Raw genomic sequence first — 23,172 nt, forward strand, 5'->3', positions numbered from 1 at the left:
TACAAATCGCTAATCTCCCAAAGATTAATTGTTTAGACTAGTTGCGCGTGTGATCTTGAAGATCACAAAACTTCAGTATACACATGGCTTTGATGGAGCTCGGGGTTCTAACTCGGGACATGGCAACATAGAGTTGGCCATGGGAAAATCCCCGTTCCGGTAAAAATAAGCCAGTGGAGTCAAAGGTCTGACCTTGGGGGTTTGTTTATAGTCATTGCGAAGGCAAGACGTACAGGAAATTGCACTCGTTTAAATGGAATTGCTCTTTCATCAGAATCATTGATAATTGCTATGCGCGATAGCACTGCACGTTTTCCAATGTTGATTCCATTGGCAATTTCTGCTTCGATAATATGCGGATGAAAAGATCGGCATATTAAACGTGTGCCATTGCATAAACCATTTGCTTGGTCGATGTTTCTAAGCAGCATGATTGGGAAGCCAATTTTAAGTTTAAGGGAATGCGGTGGTAGGTTGACTGAATTTGTAGAGTTCAAGATTTCATTAGTGTGCTCCAGTTGATTTTCCTCTGTGTCCATGCTGTCAGCACTTTTGTATTCGCAAACATCTCCAGGGAAACTGTTCAGCACCTTCTCTTTGAGAAAGGCCACATGTCTGTTTGTTGGAGCCAAGATGGCACGGCTTATTAAGAATTCTCTCGAGGGCATTTCTATAAAGAGTGGCCATATACTGCATATATCAGATCTTCGACATTAGAAGAAGGCACCAGCATCTCTGGTGGAAGTGACACCAAGTTCCCATTTGTGTACGGTTCCGTTCCACTACCAATGCGCAAAAGATAAGAGGCAAATTGATCAATATATTAGCATCCGCACCACTGCTTAAGCGAGTTCGTTCTACATGCATGTTTGTCGTTAATCGAAGAACCCTTACAGATGGCCAGAAAGAGGCCCTGTTTAGACACTGTTCAACAATTTGGGGCCTGGTTGCTTTGGGGATCACTGGAAGAACTTGACAGAAATCAGTAGAGCGAGCATGGCCTGCTTGACGGCAACTTGCACAAATTATATTCATCATAAATGGCAGTTAACTAAAAGAAAAAAAAAACTTTATCGGATATATGAAAAGTAGAAGAAAGCCAAAGACAATCTTCCTTTCTCTTTTGTTCAAAAACGAAGGGGACACACATACACACTTGATTTCAATCAATTGGCAGCAATCCATGTGATTGAACATGTACATCATCAAATCAAACATTTGGTTAGACTTGGAAGAACAGCTAATCAGAGACCGTGCACATGATTTAACGTGCATAACTCCCAAAGATTTTAATATCCAGTAAACCAGTAAATTTTAATTGGCTTGAAGCATACAAGTGAGCTATTAACAAAGTCCATTTTAGTGAATCAATTACATGCTAGCGAACTGGTGGCTCTATGCCACATTTTGTTTCAACGTTTGAGTGTGCGACTTAACGACACGCACATCTGCCATGAATATTCAAAATCAAGCTAATGGAAACACATGCAAATCTAATGTGACGATCCGAAAAGATGTCACTTTTGTTCTTGCAAGGTTGAGCTAAAGCGATTTGTTTGTTGCCATTGATATCCGCCCACGATGAGAACTGCAGGATTATTACTGGTAACTCCGCAATGACAACCGGTTCCGAAGGTTCCGATTCAAGGGCACTCTATCCATTCCGTTATATAAAATTTTCTGACTTACTAAGTAAAATAGAATGATGAATTAGCAGTTTCCGAACAGTCGCTCTGCAGGATAAGATGCTGTCGTCTTATAATGCATGCCTTTGAAAGACTTTTTTCTCTTCTTTTGCCTTGCTTGCGCATATCTCTTTGGCGGGAATGGAAGCCCCAAAAAATTCATGCCTTGCAACTGCAAACAACAGAAACATCGTGTGAATGTGTTAATGATAAAGATAACGAGTGGTTTTATTGATACAGGAAAATGATTGGGTTATCTGTCTCGCGGGTATATGGGATGTTCTATTTACGGTGGCGGGTGGGCTGTATTCGTCGACATATTAAACAAGCCTGCATCATTGGCCAGAATCCTGTCAATTGTGGCATTGATGAATCCTTTCTTGATAGTGACATCTACTCCAAACAAAACCGACAGCTGGTCACGCACTACAAAAAAAAAATTCAGATATTAGAAACTTGATCATTCCACATACAATAATATAGCGTTACCTTGTTTCTTTGTTAGTGTCATGAGATTAGCGTTGGTCATGATGCGATAGATTTCTCTCTCGAGGTCTTCATCTTCCGGGAGCATCGGTGGTTGCTGTGGGTCTTTTGAAGACGGTGACTGTTGCTGCGAGACCGGATGCAGTGCAGCCGTGAGATCGGCAGTAAACTGGGTGATGTTTTGCTCGGAAAAGCCTTGTATCAGGGGAGGAATGAGGCCGGCCGATTTGACTTGCAGTGCGTCCACATGGCTTTCTTCCACGGACTGGAGTGAACTTCGCTTCGAATCCGTGTATCGCGACCGAACATCGTCATAGGAACGCGCCGTTTTCGATTCCCACAACTCCATTTCGTACTGCGCCCACCGTTTCAACGGAATCATTTTTTCATCAAATTTCTCGTCGTCCGTCACAATGATTTGTTTCTTCTTATCGCCTACCACCACGCGCGTATTTCCCCACGAGAAATCATCAAAGTGCCAAAAGGCATAAATGGGAATGAAAAACGAGAAAATGGGAATGGCAAAAATGTAAATGATCATCCACCCAATATGTTGCCACTGTCGCTTCATGATAAAAATCAGCGCTTGCAATCCATACGCTCCCGCCAGCATCCCCAGAGCGATCATCGGTACCGGGCCTGTACCCGAGGCAGCTTCGTAAATGAGATAAATTAGATAAATGACCGACGATGGTAATGTAATGGTTCCGATCAGGTCTGTCATCACGACAAATCGCATCGACAGACAGCAAAACCCGCATAACTCTTGCAGCAAGATGAGCTCAAGCAAGTTGTGAATGGTGGAATTGATCCATCGACGTCGCTGTGACAGGAGCACGCGCCACTGGTCAGGGGCCACTGTACGACACTTGGCGTACGGCGTAAACATCATCTTGTACTGCGGAAAATTTTTCATCATCAACGTCGTCAAGTATCGATCTTCACCCAGATGGAGCAAATTCTTCTTGTGCAAAGTATCCACTTGGTTGTCCGAATAGCCGTGAATAACAGCAGGAGACACGATTAGCGGTTGCCGTTTGTTGGCCGACCGGATCCTATACATACAGAAACAGCCAGGCAAGCAAGTGACACTGCCGAACAACGATTCGAACGCTTTGACGAGATGGTGAGATATGTAGTATTCATACACCTGAATCATGGTCGTCCATGAACGATCCTCGTTGCCAAGTTCCGTTTCGCCACACAGACCAATGATGCGACTGTCATGCAGCATGCATGACACCAAGCGATTCAGCGCATCCGGGTACACTTCCGTATCCGAGTCCACCATCAAGATGTATTCGTAAAGACTGGGATCCACGCCGATCACTTGCCGAATTTGGTAATAGATTTCCAATTCCAAAGGCGTCATTTCCGAGTCAAAATGCACTTTGCTGAGGAAATTCATGCAAATGATCTGGGAATCGCGTTTGCCTCGGTTGCCTGGTTTGCTGTGTTCCGTCGATTTGCCGACCTTGACAACGACAACGTAGGGTACGACATGACCTTCATGCTCGTACAATCCAGAATACACTTTGCCATAGTTGAGTTGCTTGGATCCTTCGCCAATGGATTTAAACATTAAAGACTCTGGATCATCGGTGTCGGGATGGCCTAAAATATCCAGCAGGATTCGCGGCGTCGGTTTATCGTTGCCACTGCCGATAATCATACCGTCGGCAATCAAAAAGAGCAGTTTGCGCTTATCGTCGTAGTTGAGAACCGTCAGTGAGTCGATCGTTTTCCGCAACGATTCTTCGTCTTCCGTGTAGCAGGGCACCTGGCAAATGACAAACTTGTCGTGATCTTCTGGGGTTGGTGCGCCGCCAAATTGAAGGGCGGCAAGGAACTTGATGAGTATTACCAGCGACATTAAGACGGCAAAACTCAGCAGCAGATAATTAACAAAGGTACATCGTAAGGAGTCGCGATAGTCCAACCGACCAATGTAAAACATGTTATCGAGGCAGGCCAGGTTTCGCATGCGGGTGGTCTCATCCATGGATTTTGTATACTTCTGCCACTGTTCCGTGACGTCCTTGCCACCAAATGTCTGAAACAACGTCTCGATAGAAGGATCCAGATAGTGATAATTGGGCTGGTCCACGCTCTCCATTGGGTATTTTCGCGCCGTTGCCATGTAGTCAGTCAGGTCATACACTTTATCATCAATGCTGCCAATGAGCCGTCCCCAACCTTTGTAATCGTCTTGAATTTGTTTCATTCTTATCACCAGGTCGCCCTTTTTGAAAGGACGAATGGTCGGTTCGAAATACTCGGTAATCCAGTTGGCGTCCTGCATTTTGCCCAGGCCTTTCTCCAGTTGCTGCGGTCCGGAAAAGTGGACAAAAGGGCCCAAGATCAGCGTTTCATTTGGCGTGATGGTTACGGTAGGATCGGTCACGAGGCCGGCACACGCCGTGGTCAAGGGCGGTGGAAACGTGTTGGATAAATCTCGACCGGCCAGGGGTTCCATGGTCGATCGTGAAGCCATATAGACCTGGGTACCGTGGTCATTGGCTACAAATTTGGTTAAATCGTACACCTTGCCTCGAATGCTAACCCAGTAATCGGCCATGGTTTGGTGGTTGGTGACATCCTCGGCTGAATACAGATCTTTGGTGCCCTGGCAAATGACGGGACCGAGTCCGACGATAAAAAAGATGATGGACCCCGAGAATAAGAAGATGAGAAGACACAAGGTGACTTTTTCACGCCAGGCCATTTGCACGTCCTGACGATCCATTTTCCCGAGCCATCGCAAGGCGCAAGAGGGGATCCACCACGTAGCTAGCCAAACGAACCGACTCCACCAGTGGCGAATACTGGTAATCGGCACTTCTTCCACTTGCTCGCCAGGATCTACCCGGTAATCTTCCACCATTTTACTCATATCCATATTAGGACCAAATCTAATGAAGAATGGTTTAAATGAATAACCACACCATTTTTCGTATACAATAGAGTTTGTCCGCAGGGTGCTTACCCTTCCGCAAGTCCTTTTTCTTCATCTCCCCATTGACTAGTGCTTGTTTTGCCACAGGAGGAATCGTTGCCAATGTCGGTGCGATCGTCATATTCGTCCGAGCTGTTGTACTCCGAGCCACAATGATCATCAAATGGATTATCACGAAGGGCTTGATTGGCCGCTGCAGCTGCAACTTCGGCTTCGGCAGCGGCAGCAGCAGCGACTGCTTCCATGGCCGCTGCTTCGGCTTCGGCCGCTTCTTGTGCTGCTAGAGCAGCGGCTTCGGCTTCCTTGCGAGCGGCTTCTGCTTCTGCTTCAATCATGGCCAGTCGTTCACGTTCTTGCGCTCGCGCTTCCTTTTCGAGTAAACGCAGATGGTTTTCCAAATCTCGCCATATATCAAAAGCAAGCCATACTTTGTACTTGCCAATCTGGCACTGCTCCGGTGTCCATTGCATGATATGCATCAGTGTTTCGATTTGCTGCCAGTCGCTGGACCCGTCGGGGCCGCTCACAGTGCGAACAAATTGTCGGTAACGGGATAAGAAATTCTCATGCGTGTAGCTGTACCAGTCGGTGTGTCGGGTCTGACGGAGAATGTCGGGGATGCTGTGCATTTGAAGCTGCATGGCCACCGTCGCGGCGTCAAAGATATCTTGCTTTTGCTGAATATTCGGTTTGATATGGATGGCTTGAAATAAACGAACACCAGCCAGCCGATCCAGCAGCTGGTTTGTATTGCGGTGAACTTGGTTCATGACGGTCGCAATCGCAGTTGGCGACTGATCGATGTTTTTTTTGTTCTGCTTTGCGGTCCACAGCTGGCTCGGGTACTGACTGGGTAGTTGTGCCTTGATAATGGTCCGTTCATCGCGAGGATGGATTTCTGTCACGAGAATGCTGCTTTCAAAAAGATCCTGTATAAAGCTGTTGGTACAGTTGTATCTAAATAAATGCACAAAATCAGGCGAAACGGCATCGATGTTCCGTTCAAGAAATCCCGCCACCGAGTAATCGACTGGGTTAACGGAGAAGTGATGCTGAATGGCAAAACTGTGGGATGGACTGGATGGGTTCTGAAAGGCCCGAAAATCATCGCTTTGAGCCGAGGGCGACGATTCGGCTCTTTTCTTTTTCTGATACAAAGTCGAAACCAAATTCACATCGGTGGCATCCAAGGCATAAGCTTCGTAGCGTTCCGATTCGCGGTTCAGCAAAGGAACTATCGCAAACTTATTGTTGTTGGTGCCGAGAAAGAACGGAAGAGAGGTGGATATAGGTGGCCATGGATGGGTTTGGGGAAAACCATCTTCCCGGCGATCCACGTTGATATTGGCCATCGAATCAAATAATGTGCTCCACAAGAAATGATGCGTTTTTTCCGCAGCAAAATGAATACAAAGGTCGTGGAACGTGGCGGCCTGAATAGCTGCATGACTGTCCTTGCCCAAGGTAGGATCAAAGATACTGATCCCCGTCACCGCACGTGAGCTGTTCAATTTGCGGTTCAGCTGTTCAACGATCCACAGCACAAGAATGGCGTAAAGCGACCGAGCCAGAGCATCGCGTTGATCGACGGCGGTGTCCATGGTGAGAAATGCGGTACAGAATTCCTTGCCAATCAATTTAAGCTTGTGAGTGAGAGCCGTTTCGAGCTTGGCGGTAGCGATACCCAAAGCGGCGGCTACCAGGGACAGAGTTTCCTTGTTTTTGATTCGACAGGATTCCTGACCTCCTCCGATATTGCCGTTGCTGCCACCTACAAACTGGATATTGCCCAAATGCAGGATGGCGACCAATAGCTGACACAGCTGAGCAATGGTCTTGCTTTTAAATCCGCACTGTTTCAATGCCGCTTTAAGATCGCCAAATGCAATTTCATCGCGAACTCCGCTGGTGCCACTGAATCCGTGGCTGTTGACATTTGTATTACCGTTGTTCGCCGCATTTGCCAATACCGCCGGCGACAGTCGGAGGTATGCAAAATGATCCGCGGTATGGTTTAAGTGAAGCGCCTGCTTTTCTTCGTTCGATGTGCCTGCCAGCAACTGATAAAAAATATGATAATTGCCTCCGTCCGTAGCGCCAACTACCCGGAATTTATCCAGTAAAGAAACCATGATGTGGCTTCCTACGATCCGGCCACGTTCATTGAATTGTAACGTATGTAATTGAGTACACTGACTGGCTCGATCGTTCTGTATTGTTGATGCAGTGGTAAACGCTGACAAGATGATTTGAGCGCCGAGAATCTGTTGCCGTAATTTTGATTCTCGTTGCGAATGTGTTGACAGCAGTAGTAATTCGTTCATTAAGTGACGATGGGTCGTTGATTTTCCCGAGCCGGAAATACCACTGTTATTGACAAATAGCACACATGAGTTCAATGACCGCTTGCTGTGCACTGTATGAAAAAATAATGGCTTTACCTCAGGACAATGGCTTGATCTTCGCCTTGCCGGCGCATGACAAAATACACTCGAGTCGCAAAATCATATACGTGAGGTTCATCAAGCGAACCATCGGCGGCCAATAAATCCTTGTAACCTTTATTGGCATAGTATTCCAAAGCGGCATCGTTGAGTATATCGAGCGGTTTAAAAGGGTTGACGATCACTAGTCGATGATGCCCAAGCTGTATGTACGGTTTGTCCTGCTTGTAGCGTGCATGCAAGAGGGCGGCAATGGACTCATTGCTGTTATTACCGGTATCGTTAGAGAGTTGAGCAAGATCAATGAAAGAATCCATGCTCTGTGACTTTGCAAAATGATATCGGGTAAAGAGTTGGAAGAATTAATATAAATAAAGCTCAGATCCAGAAGTCATACAGTAAACCACTTCACAATGAATTGAGCAAAAGAGAAGAAAAAAAAGGGATCAAAATAAACCACTTGACCGGATAATAATAGCTTGAACAAAAAAGAAGCCAAGATCGAGGAAAAAAAAAAGGTCAAAGAAACGAATAATCTTAATCGCAGGGGTTGGCCAGAAGAGCAAAGTAGACAACTTATATGATAGGAGATGACTTTTTTAGAACTGCAGGGAGCAAGTCAAGGTGAGGAATGGACGAGTGAAGATTTTCTCCCAATCAACATTGCGCAGCCTCCTTCTCCTTACGTGTAAATCAAAGGTCGCTTGATAGATAGCGTGCTTTTATTATACATTGATAACTAACGTGCCATGACCGTCGTCGTCAATACAGTGGCATCACTTACAGAAGGTACAAAATAAAATCCAGCGACCAGAACGAAATACGTCAAGATCAGGATCGAGCCCTTGAAATAATTCGATTTGCCTTCCTGATAGGTGTACGTCAACAGGAACACTGAGAAAATCACCGAAATTACATCCCAGCGAGGGAAGATGAGACTAGGGAGGAAATTCGAGAAACACAGAAAAAAAAGAGAGTAAAAGATGAGTATTCCAAATCGAGTAAATCAACACTTGTCTCAGGGGCCATTTGACCGACAACACCCGAAAGATAAAAAAAAAAAAAGCAAAAAGATCATACCAAAAAGAAACTCTAACGAAAAAGAAAAGAAGAGAAAAGAAAAAGACATGGGCAGCTTACCTAAATGTATAACGTGCGATTTCCTCCTTGCCCCAATTATAGTACAAAGAGAATGCGACCATGGCCGGGATTTGCAAGAGACATACTTGAAGTGCATATGCTGAACCGATTTCCATACTAAGAAAGCAAAACCCAGTTAAAGCGCATTCTCTGACCCAGCTTAATGCATTCCAAATCCCTTTTTTTTTATACCTGAGTACGACGTTGCCATAGAGAGCAAATGAAATGGCATTCATAAATTCGGTGATATTGGGCACCAGTGCAAACAATGTCAGACCCAGAAACTTGGCATCAATGGTCATTCCTTCCATGACTTCATCAACTGTATCCACAAGAATTTCGGCAATCAACGAATACAGTAGGGTGCAACCAAAAAGAATGGTAAAACTCTTGCTCTTGCTCCAATTGGGGGAATCGTGACCGGCCGCTTCCTCCTCGTCTTCATCTTCTTCGGGTTCTTTAACGTGGATGTAAGCTTCCATTGGTGGCGATTGAGAAGCAACCACGCTATGGATGGCGGTCAGGGGCTGCTGCTGTTGATGTTGTTTCGACACGGATGCAACTGCATCCGTCGACGACTCACCCGCCGTCGAGGGATGATCACTCACACGGTAAATGGACAAGCTGGGTTCTACCGTATCATGCCAATGATACCATTGAGTCTCCATCAACGCATCAAGTTCAATTTTCTCTAAACTTTACCTGATACACCTTGAGGACGCTGATACGTGGTTGAAGTGGGATTGGTATGCATGAGCTGCGAGATAATATGTGTCGGGATCAATTTTTGGTGATGGGTAGGGGCGGTTTCAGACATCTTTTGATTGTTTGCACTCGATTTGGGCGGCTCACTTTTCCAAACCATATCCACGTGGGTATGCAAACTAAAAACAAGACCAATGATATATGCCTAACCAGCCAAAAAATAAAAACGAATCAATACAATGACCTATACTCCCTAAATTGGGTGATCTGAAAACGTTACCGAAGGCAAAATGGCGGCACAAAGCCACATCAACGGTTTCACGCTGTTTTGGTATACTGGATCGATGGTAGGGTTCATTTGATCATAGTAACAGCGTGTACAAGACATGGTACCTCCAGGCGCTGGACTTTCCGGGCAACCCGTACAGCGAAGTTCAAACTATGCATTAAAATGGTTAAATGTCAGATCTTTGCACCATGATGCTCATGAAATTTGAGCGCTTACCGATCCAAACATCTGGTAAAACAGCGTGGGAGACAAAGCGCCAATAATGGCCATAATAAGCATGGTGGATGTGACACCTTGAAAATGTTTGAAATTTTTTTTTTCAGTCGAGTTAGATCTTGGGATACTGATTTAATTAGACAGTACCTGCACTTTTGGCGTTGAATTTTTGTTCCTTTCGTTTGACGCCACCGCTGATCATGGACATGCCTGGCATCAGTAAAACACCTGCAAGGATGGAACCGATCAGGGAACCTTCCACCAGGGCACTTTTACCGCTCATGAGGGCCACGGCGTACAGGATGATTTCGATGATGCTACCAAAGGTGGCATTGATGACCGCACCCACTCCCATACTACTTTGAGCCGAAACGGAACTGACGCCCATGCCAATAAAATAGGAAAGCGGAATGACCGATGCCAATGACATTGCAAATACAAAACTAGGAGCGGCAATAATGGACTCGGGCCACCGATCCTTGAGAATGTAATCGTCCAAGATGACAAAGAACACGATAGGTAACAGATTGATGAACATGATATTGATACCGTCATAAGTATACTTGTAGTACTGCAATCCAAACGCTTGGTATGTGCATAGTAGAATGACGGTCGGTTGATGACGCCCCACCGGGGCAAAATGAGTCTGGGACGATGAAGTCGATCGGAAGCGTAGACTCAATGGATGACGGCGCAAGTGACGCACAAGAATATAGTTTAGTTTGGCCATGGGAATCGTAATTACACACATCCAGCATATGGCAGAGACCAACATGAGAACCGGTGCTAAAGGAATCGGGCATTGCCCACATGAGCATTTTTGATCATCCCCGTTGGACCAATCATCACGTTACCAATGATCGTGAAGAAAAAGAGATAATAGACACATCCGGTGGGACCTGTCTTGATGGTATCGACAATGGCACGTAGCCATTTTAATTTGAGTGGTCGCCCTTGGCGCTTAGACTTTTGTTGTTGCAAAAGACATGCTTCTTCATCATTGTCGTCTTCTGTACTGGCATTGGTTTGTTCTTCCAACTGGGTGGGTTCGATCTGAACGACCCGTTCGACGTAGCGACCAAAGGGCCAAAGCAGATAAAAAGAGAGTTCGCGCAAGACGAGACCGTAAATGCGACCATCGGGAGGAATGATGCACACAGGAATAGAAACGATCAAGACGATCAAAGCAAGCCACCATCCAAACAGCAGCAGCCATAAAATATTACCAGGATTGAGGAATAATTCAGGAGACGAGGACGGAGATGAATGCAAGGCGTTGTTGGCTCGGCGTACCACCGATCGCGATTTTTTGTACAAGGCTGGCTTCCAAAGCGGTAAACCAAATGGATGTTGCTTATTGATGGCCTATTGATAGGGAAAAAAATTGCATTGACGAATTTTTCAGTCGAATGTTTGCAGATGTGATACAAGAATAAAAAAAAAGAGGGCTTGTCATATTACATCTTGTCGGTCTTTGAGCGTATTTTTCCTTTCTATGCTGTTGAACGATGACCTGTCGCTGTCAGCATCGGTGGGAACCAAGCGACTGCGGTGAGTGTCTTGTTCTTCAAGCTCGTCTTCGTCAGCTTCTTCGTCATCTTCATCCTCATCCGGTCCTGACTGAAGGGTATTGGTGGAAGCGGAATCGTGGCCATTGTCGGCGGAATCATGGTACTCATCTGTATAGTCCTGAACTCGATGGCGTCTACGCACGGTAGATCGTCTCCTTAGTTTGTTGCTCTTCTTTTTTGGACGATTTGTAGACATATCGTCATTGACGGAGACAGAGCCGTAACGTGACGACATACTATGGGGTCGTGCGGGCGGCCGTCTTCGCTTGGAAGAGGACTTTGATGCGGCTTTTCGTGACGAACTGTAGAAATCCTCGTCATCCATTTTGGATTGAGGCTGTTTTGGTTGGCAGAAAAAAGAAAGATAAGAAGAAAAGGAAACCTTAAAAAAAAAGCAAGGTTTGGTCCTTTTAAAATTTCCAAAAATCGGCCAAAGTGTCAGGAAAAAAAAAGGTAAAAAGTAACGGATCCTGTTACTGAAAAAGCAATCAAAAAAATAATAATTAAAGTTAACCGGTGCCGCTGATGGCGCTGACCCGGGTGCTACGGCAGAAATAACGACATTTTGCGTAAAATGTTATGATGGCTCTCATCTGCTCCGATTTAGCATGGAAAAAAGGCATCCTCACTTTAAACCCAAGCAGTCAAACCCAAACGATCATTCTCCAAAATCTTACTTTTTCGTGCGACATGGCTGGAAAAGAAAGAGAGATCCCACCCCCCCAATCCAAAGGCAGCTGCACTTTCAGCATGAGCTACAGTATATGGGATTTCTTTTTCCAACCTTGTAACGAGTCTCTGCGGATATACGGAAATCGCATCACTGACCAATGACATGAATAAGGTTATACAAGCCATCTATATCATTTTCAGTATCCGTTTCTGTTTCCTGTATGGATGAACAGGGAGAATCTATTTTGTATCAGGTGAAGGGTTTCTGACAATGACGTCGGTCGTCTTTAAAAAGATGTATGACGCTCGAAACTTGGACTGTTGCACAATGAGATGCTGATCAGCGTATTGTAATGCTACGGTATGTGCCTGTAGTGAATTGTCCTTTAAAATTGGTCAATTTGAAGTTGCATTAATCATCCCTATTGGCTTTTTTCGATCAAGCGGTGATTTGCCGCTCGTGCGACTGGTCGTGGTATTGAAAGTCAGTGGATCCTATTTTCAATGCAAGCCATTACTGTTCGAAATGATTGTATGCTTGTTTATCAGCACTCGAAATACAGTACATGGAAACGCTGCTTAATGCATGCCGTGTAATGAACGCTTCCGATGCAAGTACCACGTGGTTAAAAGGAAAATTGGTATTTTACTTTATATATTTGGCCAAAGATATTGGACAATCTTGGCGCGTGAGGGGTTTATTCGTTATCTTGCTTCAATAACAGAATCATCAGTTTGAGGGGTAAAGACAGTAAGCCTGACTTGTCCCATAAATCCGGCATGGGCAAGGCTTTGCATTTTCGTCATGGTTCCGGATTTTGATGCACTTGAGGATGCGGTAAAAAACGATGAGTCTTTTTTTCCACAGCAGGTGCACACAGTGATCATAAGCTGAGGAAAGACAAACGCTCATGCATTGCAGGTCCAGTTGTCCTGATTAGAAGAAACCAGTCGCTCCTTATGAAATTGTTACAAAAAAAAAGTCAAACGCTTTTTTCTGATTCACTGAAAATGGCTCGTCAGACCACGTCAGACCATACATTAAGCTACAGTATCCAATCGAAGAAAAGGTGTAAAAAGTTGATTTCAGGTTTGATTTTGAGAAACAAAAGAACCGAGCATCGGTAATTGGGTAACTGGGTATTAGGTACAAGAAAATAGAGAGGTAAAAAAACAAAAATAAAATAAATAGGTTGGGAGAGAGGAAATGTCAATTAGACATAGACTGTCATGACGGATCGCTTCGATGCACGTTTATCATCGGCCAGGTCCTGCATCACCAATTTCTCCACTACATCATCGGATAGCGCTTCATAAAATTCGTCCTCATCTTCGTCTTCGTCTTCATCCTCATCTTCGTCCTTCTCCTCAGGCACGGCTTCCAGACCTTCGGCACTCGTGCGTAAAAGTGAAGGCACACTCATTTGTTCATGTTGAAGTGCTCGAACGCAAAATTGCGCAAACGTCTCGTCCGCTCGTTTCAGAATACTACGATCTTTGACCACTTCACGTACACAAAACCAATCGTGTACGCAGTCTTCCATGACGGTCTGCCATTCGACTCCATCGTTCTCGGCTTTAGCGGCTAGATCTAAAGCATCGTCTCGTAACACTTCGCGATGACCAATATACATGAGGACGTGCGAATTCAGGAACGCTCGGAAGCCTGTCTGCAGTTTAGCGATACCGAGCACTTGGTTGGGCTCCGGTGGTTCTTCGTCTTTGGATGATCGAATAGGTTCGAAATAATCGCGCTTAATCACTTTGGCAGTGTATTGTGTGATGTAATCGTATTTTACATTTGTTTGCCATGATTCCGACGTCGTTTCATCCGTCACCAAAGGGCTGATAAGAACATTGCCGGCCGGTCGTGGCAACTCCATCAGCGTGTTCCCAGGACTGCTTTCCTGCTCCGGATCATCCGTGACGATCTCGAACATACTTGGATCATGCGTAATAAACAGCATTTCCAAAATGAGCGCGGCGCCTGCCGAGTCGCCTGCAGTAATAATCTTTGCTCCCTCCACCTCCAATGTCATTGTTAGATGTTGATACGCTTTGACTACGTCTTCCACCGGACTAGGATATCGAAACTCGGGTGCCAGTCTGAACGAAACATTGTAGACATGTAAATCATCGTTACAGACAAGATATCTTTGAAAGAGCCGATTTACCTGTAATCGATGGACATGATGCAGCACTTTAGACCTTTTTCTTTTAGTACAGTGATCCACGAGATATAAGTGTCCATATACATGGTGCTGGTGCCGATTCGAAATCCGCCACCTAACATAAATTAAAAATAAAAAATCTCTAAGCATGGGAAAAAGAGTGGTTTTTTTTGTCAAGCAACCCCAAAAAAGAACTCACCGTGCACGTTGAAAATCACTACATCACAACTGTGAATGTATTCCATTAATTGGGTTTCAGACATTTTTCGCACGCCTTCACCGATCCAACAACCACTCCAATCGTCGTTGGCGACTTTGTGGATCCAGGGACGGTGTGATTGCCGAGGACGAGTTACATCATTGAGAATTAAACGAGCTGCCGGTGCAGGAAGCGAAAATACTTTTCGAAGGATTTTGATCACCGTGCCTGGAGGAAGTTTACGCAAAGCTGTACGAATCCCGTTCATTTTACAGAAGTGTTCAGTCGAGTTAAGTTTAAACAAGAAGAAAAAGAGGAAAAAGAACACAATAGCGCGTTCAAAATTTAACCAAACAACGAAAAAAAGAAAAAGAAGGTAAAAGCAAAAAGAGTGGCACTTTGTTCTTTTGTCACCCTCTGTGAAATAAAAAAGAAAATGAAAAAAATTAGTGGTTGAACGCAATCTTATCGTGTTAGGTGTATTTGGTGCGACCAAGATTGATCCCACTTGTATCACCCACATGTGAATGTACTATCTACAAAATGTTTATTGGGGAAAGGGAGACGGTTTTGAAAAAAAAAAGACAAGAGATGAAAAAGAGACGAAATGACATGACGAACAGGGACGAACGGGGACGAACGGGAGGGTATCCAGGACCAACTTTTTTCTTTTTTCTATACCAATCAAGCGATCTGACCAATCGGCAATGTCACCTTCCAGTTCCACCAACCATCGCCCTGGCCAAACGTTGCATTCGAATTTGGTCGTGCATCGAATAATCGTAATTGTTGAAGATCAATCCAACATCGGCCTTGTCCCCAGTAACACGTCGACGAAAATAAAGCGATCAGCAGCAATGTGCAATAGATACTAAATTCCATCGAAACCATACAAAAGAAAAGCAAAGAAGGGTTAAATCGATCCGTACACGGTCGACAACGTCACTGTGTTAAAAAAGGTAATTACCAAGGTTTTTGATGTAGAAAGAATGATACAAGGAATAGAATCACAAAGATGGGTGGTGCATCTGGAAATGGTAACAACAGAAGCGGGACAAAATATCGCATGCAATACATGACAGGTTGTCTATAAAATACAGGCGGTGGAAGAATGAAGGCGATTGGAAATGGGGGATATTTTTTAAAAACGGCAGGCAGGCAGTTTTTTGTTGACGGGCCAATTGGGGGGTTGTGGGGCGAAAAATTGTGTCAAGTCACATCGGAGAATGAAGTTCACAGCCGTGATCTTCAAACTCGAAATGCATTTTCTTTGTGCTTCTTGGTAAAAATGTGATTACTCCTGTTGCACTTTCTCCGTGAGATCTTCCTCGGATTCATTAACAATAATCACGCTGTCATCATCATCACGGATAGAAGATGCGGTCGAGCTACTTCGTTCGCGATTCGCGGTTTTGTTTGGTTTGATGTTTGGAATCGTCAATAAATTCGCCTTGTTCACCGTATCACTTTGACTTGTCATCATGCGAATCAAATGTTTCGGAACAATGGGATTGCTCATACTACGCCTTCGTATGGATTTCTCCATTTCGGCTACTTTGGTAGTCGAATTTTTCTGCGGTCGTAGTTTTTTGTCATCATCGCTATGCGACAGTGGAGAATGGGTTTCTGATCGGACATGTTCCTGAGCACTGTCTTTATCCGCCGATTTCTTATCCACCGGACTGCTTCCAATGAGTTTGTCCATAAAGTGTTTGGGGAATGACAGTGGCGCCACGTGGGGTAAAGATAATCGTCGGTGTTCCGCGTTTGGTGGATCCACTTCCTGTTCTGACAGTGTTGCTGGTGGAGCCGACGGTTTTTCGGAGCACGGAACGTCGTGGATGGAGGAGGGTTCATCATCAAATGAATAAGGATTGAATTTGAACAAACTTGATGTGCGACGAGGAATGTGAATCGAGTCTTTGCCCTCATTTCCCGGTAATAAGTGATCCGGTGAAGGTACAGGAACCGACGGTGAAGTCGATGAAATACGAAGCATGGCAGAAGAACTGTAGGGTTGAAGCATGATGGACCCGCGATCGCAAATCGGTAATGATGCAGACAGCTTTCGAACTTTGTGTTCTGAAGACCACCATGCCAATTCGCAATTTAAAAATTCTCGATAACAAGTATACTGCTGCAATCCAACTCTGTACTCCTGTATCCGTTTACCCACCGTTTCCGCAAACATCAGTAAACGGTCTTTGGTCGACTTTTGATACGGGGTAAGCACCATCAGATTTTCCCGCAACTGATTTTCCCGATCCAGCTGACGGGTAATTTTGGTTATTGCATCCGTCAATTCGCATATCTTTGCCTAGGATAGATTTCAATCATGAGTCCGATTTTTTTTATATACATTATTTTGACAGCCGTCAAAAGCCGGGTGCAGCCGATCCTATACGTACTTTGGCTTTTTCTTCTCGCGTTATATTCTGTATCGGATGATCAGTCTCGCCTTGCGTGGCCCTTCGTTGTCTTGAGGAAGGCCGGAAACGAACGCCGGTGGTTTTTACTGTAGCGGCATAGTTGATCTTAAGCATCCAATCCTCCATGTCCTTTTTGCTTTCAGCTCGGATAAGGAACTGCTGCTTATCGGCTGTGATCAAGCGGAAAACGTGCGGATATTTCGTGTAGGCTTCGTCGTAAATGCAGATGGCATTGTTGAGCGAAATAATCTGTACAGGGCGAAGGATGGACGTGCCGTGCGAAGTGACGGAAGAAAAAGTCGAGTTTCCGAGGGCAGGATGGAATGATACTGAGGATGTCAGTGAAGAAAAGGAGGACATGGTAGGCGCAACGGAGCTGAGCGTGGAGGAAGTGGATCCCTGAGACGCGTGATATCGAAAAGGGTATGTGGGGTTGTTGGTGGTGGCATGACCAGAATCGGTAGGCGTGGTTGGACGGTTCCCTTGACCGTGGGTGGGTGGAGTGAACATGGGATAGCTGCTGTTACGTCGAGGCGTGGCCATCGCGTGCGAGGTGTAATTCGCATTCATATCGTCCATACTGGTGACAGCCACGGTAGGCGTTGGATCACTTCCAAACCATGACTGAAACGATGATATGTCGGCAAAGAAAATAATTTGACTGCCACTCAGGATCATGCCGAATTGTCGCCAACCTCTAGCTGAAGCTCGCTTCCCGCCATGTTGCAAATCATACTTGCGATCCAACAGACCGGCCTTGGTTACACGCACGCTGTATGTATTGGTATTATTTCCCGGCATTTCTGCGTGTTGCCGACTTCGTACTCCACCAAGACATAAAGAGCGTGATTTGATCAATGCTAAATGCACATCCATAATATTGATAGGCGCTTCGCTCCCTTTATATTTGAATGTGTTGATCGGCGGCATTAATTGCTCCATTTTCGGCTGAAGGTCGATGGTTAAATGAGACTATATAGCATAATTAAGAACATGGTTCGTGTTTGGTGTAGTTGACTGTCTGTGAAAACACGTACCATTTGCATACTGAGATCTGTGTCGCCTTTCAACTTTGTGAACCATGATGATGACGATTTTTCCGAGACGAGTTTATGGTTTCCAAATGGATCGGTGTTGTTGTCGGCGTACGTGAATTCGGAGTAGACGATATTGTCATACATAATCTAGGGTGGCAATCATTTAATCGATCAAGGCTTTTCGGCCAATTGTATGGTTGAGCCCCACTTACATCCAGAATTTCGCTGGGAACACTTTCGCCTCCTTCGATGATCTTGGTACGTCGGACAAACGTGTCTTTGGCCATCTTTTGCCGCACATTTTTGTTATGCGCATCGGTATGTAATAATAGGATGGAAAATGCCACGGCATATACCGCATCTAACCCCATGTTCCCCGCATAAGTATTTCTCTAATCGTTCCTTCGTTATCGGTTACTTATTACCTGCAGTATCCGTCAACGTTGGATTGCATGCATGGTATTGCTTAGCAAAATCTTCCATAGCTCGATCGATTTGTTGAGCTTCCTTTGGCAGATGCACTTTAGATAATAATTTCCTATATGTACCGCGAATGACGATGAGTGGTGATTATTTTCGTTACAGAAGTATTTTATCTCGTTTAAATATATCCACCTTAATGCCGTGTCAATGGCGATGCCCTGGAAATCAAACTTTTTTACTTGCGAACCAAACGAGGGTAACGGCATATTGTCACTTTGAGTCATCATGTCAGGACCAGCCATGGCATGTATAAAAACTCTAAGCAAGAGAACCAAAGGGTGAAATAAAGATAGAGTAAAAGGCGGGTAAAAGGTATAGACGGGTAATGAATATAAACAAATGGAAGTGAGAAGTTGGAGTGTGAATGGTTTATCAAGTCCGAATGTCAACTGCACAATACAAAAGCATGCAAGATGAAGCCCAGTGGTTCAATCCTTGTTACGTTTATTACCCAAAAGTCGACCCACTGTGAATACAAAAAGACGAAAAAGGTGAAGGAACAAGAATTTGGGTCCTTTTCTCCCTCTGAAACAGAAAGACATAATAAGGCGGGATTTCAATTACGACATTGTTCAAACCAGTAAACCCACTTGCAACGACTTGGATTCCATTTTAACGTGCTCAAGTAAGCAATACAAGAACAGCACTGGTTGCAAAGAGCGCATGTATAGTAATCAGATGATCAAAGAACAATAATGAAGTACTGGTGTGCTTCTGCTCTATTTTTTTCGGATAATCTTTTTACGGAACTATGAGCATTGTCATGTTCTGTCTGAGATCATGCAACAACGTCAGATTGAATTGAAGGGATAAGTTATTAAGCTCTTCAAATCAAAAATCATCACTTGTATCTACTTTTTTTTTCAATGGGCTCATAAAACAAGCCGGTTGCAAACCGAATAATGATATGCACAGTCTGTGATCATGCCTATTGCCCGCCATTTCTTTTAATATCATGGCGCGATTTTTAACACCCGCCGAACATATCTCATATTTGATATTGGCATGGGGAACTCGGCCTTTCATGTTCACTGTTTACAATATAGTCATCATGCATCTTTGTAATAAGTAATCCAAGTAACGTCTGATATTTATACGACTTCTGTACCCGTCTCATTCTTGGTACATTGTCGAACTCTCGATTCCTCAGACCTACCCAAAATATCGGCCTAAAAGCAGCTCTGTTGTTAATTGGCTAGTTCTCGCTTTAAAATACCTACAAATTAGCTATGTAAGCTTACTTTACATACAGCGACATAGTTAGCTTTACCTTTTTCTCTCTTTTCTGCTACTTTAGATGACGGCGGATGCTATACGAAAACAATGCATAGAATACAGGATATTGAGAATCTGCTACAACGTCCTGGACGAAGAAATGACGGCGAAATCGAACTTAACTCAAAGATTGGTCGACAAAAAGCGAGTATTTCATGCCAATGAATAAAACAAATTATCATGCTTTCTATGTAAGATAAAGTAAAAACTTTCCAATATCGCAAAAAGATCACGTAGATTAATGTTATGCATGTCCTGGTGCAACGAAAAACAGACGATCTGAACATTCGAGAACTGTTCTTTTTTTTTTTGGTGTTTTCCATATCTAGTGATCACATATACAGAAGGCTATGTCAATGCTGAACTCTTTGTCATAATATGACCATGATATCATTTTTTCTCGCTCTACGATATTGGCGGTTTTTTGGCAAGCGCGTAAAATATTCAGTGGTCAGTTCGACGGAGCCGACGATTTCCTTATCTGGAAAGCCAGAAAATCTTTCAGTCTCTGTCCTCTTTTCATTTCTCCAATTGTCCCTAATGAGCGATTCACATTCACAACAAATAGCGGAAAGCACGACAAGAATCAAAGATTTACACGAAGCGGAAAAAGTACGAATGATACACTACATGATGTTGAGATGGACACGCTTACTCACCGATTTGTAGAAATTGGTACTGCTGCTGGAAACAGCAGGAGAAGCTTTGGCCGTGCTGTCCGAGGACGGACCCCACGACAACAGCACCGACGATACAATCGAAGAACGCGTACAAGTGTTCCGCAATTTAGCGTCGCGATATTTTTCCATTGTGAATGTAAGCTCCATGTTATCCCTGGTTATACTTTTACATCTGCCAGTTTTCTCATGGTGGTTTTTTTAGGACGTTCAACTGGCATTACGGAATCATACTCACTACTTGGCCAAGGTGGGAAGCATAGCACCGACGACGACTAAAAGTATACCCTTTAGAGCTTCTGTGTCGGGCCAATATAAAGAATTAGAAATATGGACAGCCGCTATTGACACCATTTATCAACGGGTACAAGATATAAAACGCATTACATCCCCCAACCATGAATCATAACAATAACAATAAAATACGACTAGCTCTCTTTCTCTGCATCAAGAAACTTGCGGCCTTGCAGTGCATCCGGGAGATACGTTTGCTCGACAGGTTCTTCGTAATCGGGATTGTATTTGTAGCCTGCACCATACCCTAGACCCTGAAGGATAAAAAAAAAACCGTTGAACTACTGAGCGATCGCGACCTAGGTTCTTTTATACATGAAATAGTTACCTTCATCAACGTGGTGGGTGCATTTCGTATGTGCAATGGTACAGGGTAATTCGGCTCTTGTCTGATCACCGATTTTACAAGGTTGTAAGCTTTGTAAGATCGCACGCTTTTTTTCGTCTCGGCTAGATGCACTACCAAATGCGCCAATATCGTATCACACTCTGGCATACCAATCTTTTCACAAGCATTATAAGCTGCCATTGCCTAGAAAAATGGAACCATTGGTTTGTTAGCAACCGAAAAAATAGTCGGACAATAATAGAGTTGAATGCTTTACCAGTGGCAACGCTGTATTGTCCGCTAAACCAATATCTTCACTAGCACAACGCACGAGTCGCCGTGCGATGTAAAGTGGATCTTCTCCAGCTTCCAGCATACGTCCTAACCAGTAAAGCGCCGCATCGGCATCGCTCCCACGAATGCTTTTATGTAGCGCACTGATAATATTGTAATGCTGCTCTCCATTTCGATCATACAGTAAATGTGATTTTTGGAATGCCCCTAAAAATCAAATAAAAAAATGTCAATGAACGTTGCGCAAAGCCAGTGAATAACCGAATTTTACCTTTGACGGTTTCTACGAGTAGTGGTGACTCTTTGTTGGGTAATAAACTTAGAGCAATTTCAAGTGTATTCAGCGCATTTCGAGCTGTTGGAACGGCAGTTAATAATATGGCCACCTTACAATAATCAGCTTGTTCTTACCATCTCCGTCGCTGAATATCGCCAATGTTCGCAAGGCTTCGCTTTCTGTGTCTGTCAGGGGTGCTGCGGTAGAATCCTCGGTCTTATTATCTTGCCGCCAGCGGCCAAGGGCTCTTTTTAAGATTTCCAACAGGTCGTCTTCGGTATGCTGTTTCAACACAAACACGCGACATCGCGACAATAGAGCCGAGTTCACCTTGAAGCTAAAGGATATGCTATATTGAACATCGATGCCGTGACACAATGGAAATGACTGGACTCACCTTGGATTTTCTGTAGTTGCGCCAATAAGATGAACGATGCCTTGTTCCACAAAAGGCAGCAATAGATCCTGCTGTGCTTTATTGAATCGATGAATTTCATCAATAAACACAATGGTTCTTTGATTCGTCAACATCAAATGGCCTTTGGCTTCTTCAAACACTTTTCGTACATCGGACGATCCGTGGCTGGTTGCACTAAGTTCCACAAATCTCGCTTTGGTCGTTTTTGATATGATTCTAGCCATGGTCGTCTTGCCACAGCCAGGTGGTCCCCTAGATAAAATGATTCATTAAGCGACCTTGAACATGTGTCTCTCTTATCAACCAACACGTACCAGAGGATCATGGAGGGAATGCGATCACTCTCCATGAGAGGGCGCAACACACCGTGTTCACCGACCAATTCTTCTTGTCCCACAAATTCCGAAAGTGACAGAGGTCTCACTATGGTTTTCATTAGCCATGTCCAAATATCATCACCGGACTATTGTATACCCTTTGCTGCGAGCGGCATGGCTTCCTGGGCTGCCTCTCTCTTTTGTCGTTTTAGTGGTGTTGAGGACGTAGCGATCGCATGATCTTCTTTTTTGAAGGAACTTGGGTTAGTCGATGGACGTTTAGGCTGTGTCGCTTGAGGCGATTTCAGCTGAAATAGCGGTGCCATCCGTGTCTACGCTCACCATGATCAGTTACGCGAAAACTACGACATGTGTACTCATTTCGTATAGCAGTCTCATTTACCTCTGATGCTGGTTTTGTCTCTTTAGTATTTGGCGTTACTTTTCCACCCATATTCAAGTGGCTCTGAACCGAACGCGTGGTGGCGGTTCCGGTGGCTGCTTGACAGTTGGCATCGAGATGGGCATTGATCTCTGCTGCGGCCATGGTTTTTCCGCAAATGGGGCAATTCACTATAATACGCTTAGAGCATGCTTTCCACTACTCAAAAATTGAAAAAAAGAGAATCTGACCATGAGACTCCTTTTGATTAGACATGATCGATCAACTTTGGCAATACACGAAGGAGAATTGAAAAATTTCAAAAAGTCTAATCGGATGGCTGTGGACAAATTTGGCATTTCTATTTTGGAAAGACCATTGTCATTTTTTTTTTTTTTTTTGGCATGAACAGTTCCAACTCAAAGAA

At 44.4% G+C, this 23,172-nt stretch overlaps 6 protein-coding genes across 6 annotated transcripts; 1 reads left to right on the forward strand and 5 right to left on the reverse strand.

Moving 5' to 3' along the window:
* Positions 1–1,894: 1,894 nt before the first annotated feature.
* Positions 1,895–7,897, reverse strand: BYT42DRAFT_644606 (chitin synthase-domain-containing protein). The gene is made up of 4 exons (XM_051572636.1): positions 7,569–7,897; positions 5,158–7,494; positions 2,175–5,083; positions 1,895–2,111 (listed from the first exon to the last, which is right to left on the reverse strand). The coding sequence occupies exons 1-4, from the start codon at positions 7,886–7,888 to the stop codon at positions 1,972–1,974; spliced, it is 5,706 nt and encodes a 1,901-aa protein (XP_051423662.1). The 5' UTR covers positions 7,889–7,897; the 3' UTR covers positions 1,895–1,971.
* A 169-nt stretch (positions 7,898–8,066) lies between these two features.
* Positions 8,067–12,199, reverse strand: BYT42DRAFT_531995 (Sodium/calcium exchanger protein-domain-containing protein). The gene is made up of 10 exons (XM_051565426.1): positions 11,383–12,199; positions 10,776–11,286; positions 10,069–10,707; positions 9,922–9,998; positions 9,697–9,855; positions 9,414–9,621; positions 8,904–9,342; positions 8,712–8,828; positions 8,258–8,509; positions 8,067–8,176 (listed from the first exon to the last, which is right to left on the reverse strand). The coding sequence occupies exons 1-9, from the start codon at positions 11,815–11,817 to the stop codon at positions 8,311–8,313; spliced, it is 2,784 nt and encodes a 927-aa protein (XP_051423663.1). The 5' UTR covers positions 11,818–12,199; the 3' UTR covers positions 8,067–8,176; positions 8,258–8,310.
* Positions 12,200–13,378: 1,179 nt separating this feature from the next.
* BYT42DRAFT_613635 (alpha/beta hydrolase fold-domain-containing protein) lies at positions 13,379–14,802 on the reverse strand (the record flags this gene model as incomplete). The annotated part of the gene is made up of 3 exons (XM_051571763.1): positions 13,379–14,270; positions 14,339–14,450; positions 14,535–14,802. The coding sequence occupies 3 exons, from the start codon at positions 14,800–14,802 to the stop codon at positions 13,379–13,381; spliced, it is 1,272 nt and encodes a 423-aa protein (XP_051423664.1).
* A 695-nt stretch (positions 14,803–15,497) lies between these two features.
* BYT42DRAFT_322581 (uncharacterized protein) lies at positions 15,498–18,542 on the reverse strand. The gene is made up of 5 exons (XM_051563020.1): positions 18,426–18,542; positions 18,213–18,361; positions 18,001–18,147; positions 16,943–17,911; positions 15,498–16,851 (listed from the first exon to the last, which is right to left on the reverse strand). Exons 1-5 carry the CDS (start codon positions 18,481–18,483, stop codon positions 15,829–15,831), a joined length of 2,346 nt encoding a protein of 781 aa, XP_051423665.1. The 5' UTR covers positions 18,484–18,542; the 3' UTR covers positions 15,498–15,828.
* A 1,756-nt stretch (positions 18,543–20,298) lies between these two features.
* Positions 20,299–20,812, forward strand: BYT42DRAFT_613637 (uncharacterized protein; the record flags this gene model as incomplete). Its single annotated transcript, XM_051571764.1, has 4 exons — positions 20,299–20,370; positions 20,428–20,574; positions 20,641–20,685; positions 20,762–20,812. The coding sequence occupies 4 exons, from the start codon at positions 20,299–20,301 to the stop codon at positions 20,810–20,812; spliced, it is 315 nt and encodes a 104-aa protein (XP_051423666.1).
* A 51-nt stretch (positions 20,813–20,863) lies between these two features.
* On the reverse strand, positions 20,864–23,088 carry BYT42DRAFT_635527 (putative AAA family ATPase; the record flags this gene model as incomplete). The annotated part of the gene is made up of 10 exons (XM_051572490.1): positions 22,997–23,088; positions 22,767–22,936; positions 22,521–22,695; positions 22,361–22,469; positions 22,026–22,298; positions 21,763–21,965; positions 21,623–21,706; positions 21,335–21,558; positions 21,058–21,261; positions 20,864–20,983 (listed from the first exon to the last, which is right to left on the reverse strand). Exons 1-10 carry the CDS (start codon positions 23,019–23,021, stop codon positions 20,864–20,866), a joined length of 1,587 nt encoding a protein of 528 aa, XP_051423667.1. The 5' UTR covers positions 23,022–23,088.
* Positions 23,089–23,172: the final 84 nt, after the last annotated feature.

The sequence above is a fragment of the Radiomyces spectabilis genome (genome assembly GCF_025331425.1).
Source record: "Radiomyces spectabilis strain NRRL 2753 chromosome Unknown BYT42scaffold_6, whole genome shotgun sequence".
Taxonomy (NCBI): Eukaryota; Fungi; Mucoromycota; class Mucoromycetes; order Mucorales; family Radiomycetaceae; genus Radiomyces; species Radiomyces spectabilis.

Excerpts from the sequence above, each read along its gene's own strand:
- BYT42DRAFT_644606 (XM_051572636.1), bottom strand. The coding sequence starts at position 7,888 with ATGGATTCTTTCATTGATCTTGCTCAACTCTCTAACGATACCGGTAAT. Across the intron at positions 7,495-7,568 it reads GATCAAGCCATTGTCCTGAG|TGGTATTTCCGGCTCGGGAA; the intron begins GTAAAGCCATTA and ends TGTCAATAACAG. Across the intron at positions 2,112-2,174 it reads GACACTAACAAAGAAACAAG|TGCGTGACCAGCTGTCGGTT; the intron begins GTAACGCTATAT and ends TTTTTTTTGTAG.
- BYT42DRAFT_531995 (XM_051565426.1), bottom strand. The coding sequence starts at position 11,817 with ATGGATGACGAGGATTTCTACAGTTCGTCACGAAAAGCCGCATCAAAG. Across the intron at positions 9,856-9,921 it reads TTTACCAGATGTTTGGATCG|TTTGAACTTCGCTGTACGGG; the intron begins GTAAGCGCTCAA and ends TTTAATGCATAG. Across the intron at positions 9,622-9,696 it reads GTGCCGCCATTTTGCCTTCG|GCATATATCATTGGTCTTGT; the intron begins GTAACGTTTTCA and ends TTGGCTGGTTAG.
- BYT42DRAFT_322581 (XM_051563020.1), bottom strand. The coding sequence starts at position 18,483 with ATGGAAGATTTTGCTAAGCAATACCATGCATGCAATCCAACGTTGACG. Across the intron at positions 17,912-18,000 it reads CAGATCTCAGTATGCAAATG|CCGAAAATGGAGCAATTAAT; the intron begins GTACGTGTTTTC and ends ATCGACCTTCAG. Across the intron at positions 16,852-16,942 it reads CGCGAGAAGAAAAAGCCAAA|GCAAAGATATGCGAATTGAC; the intron begins GTACGTATAGGA and ends AATCTATCCTAG.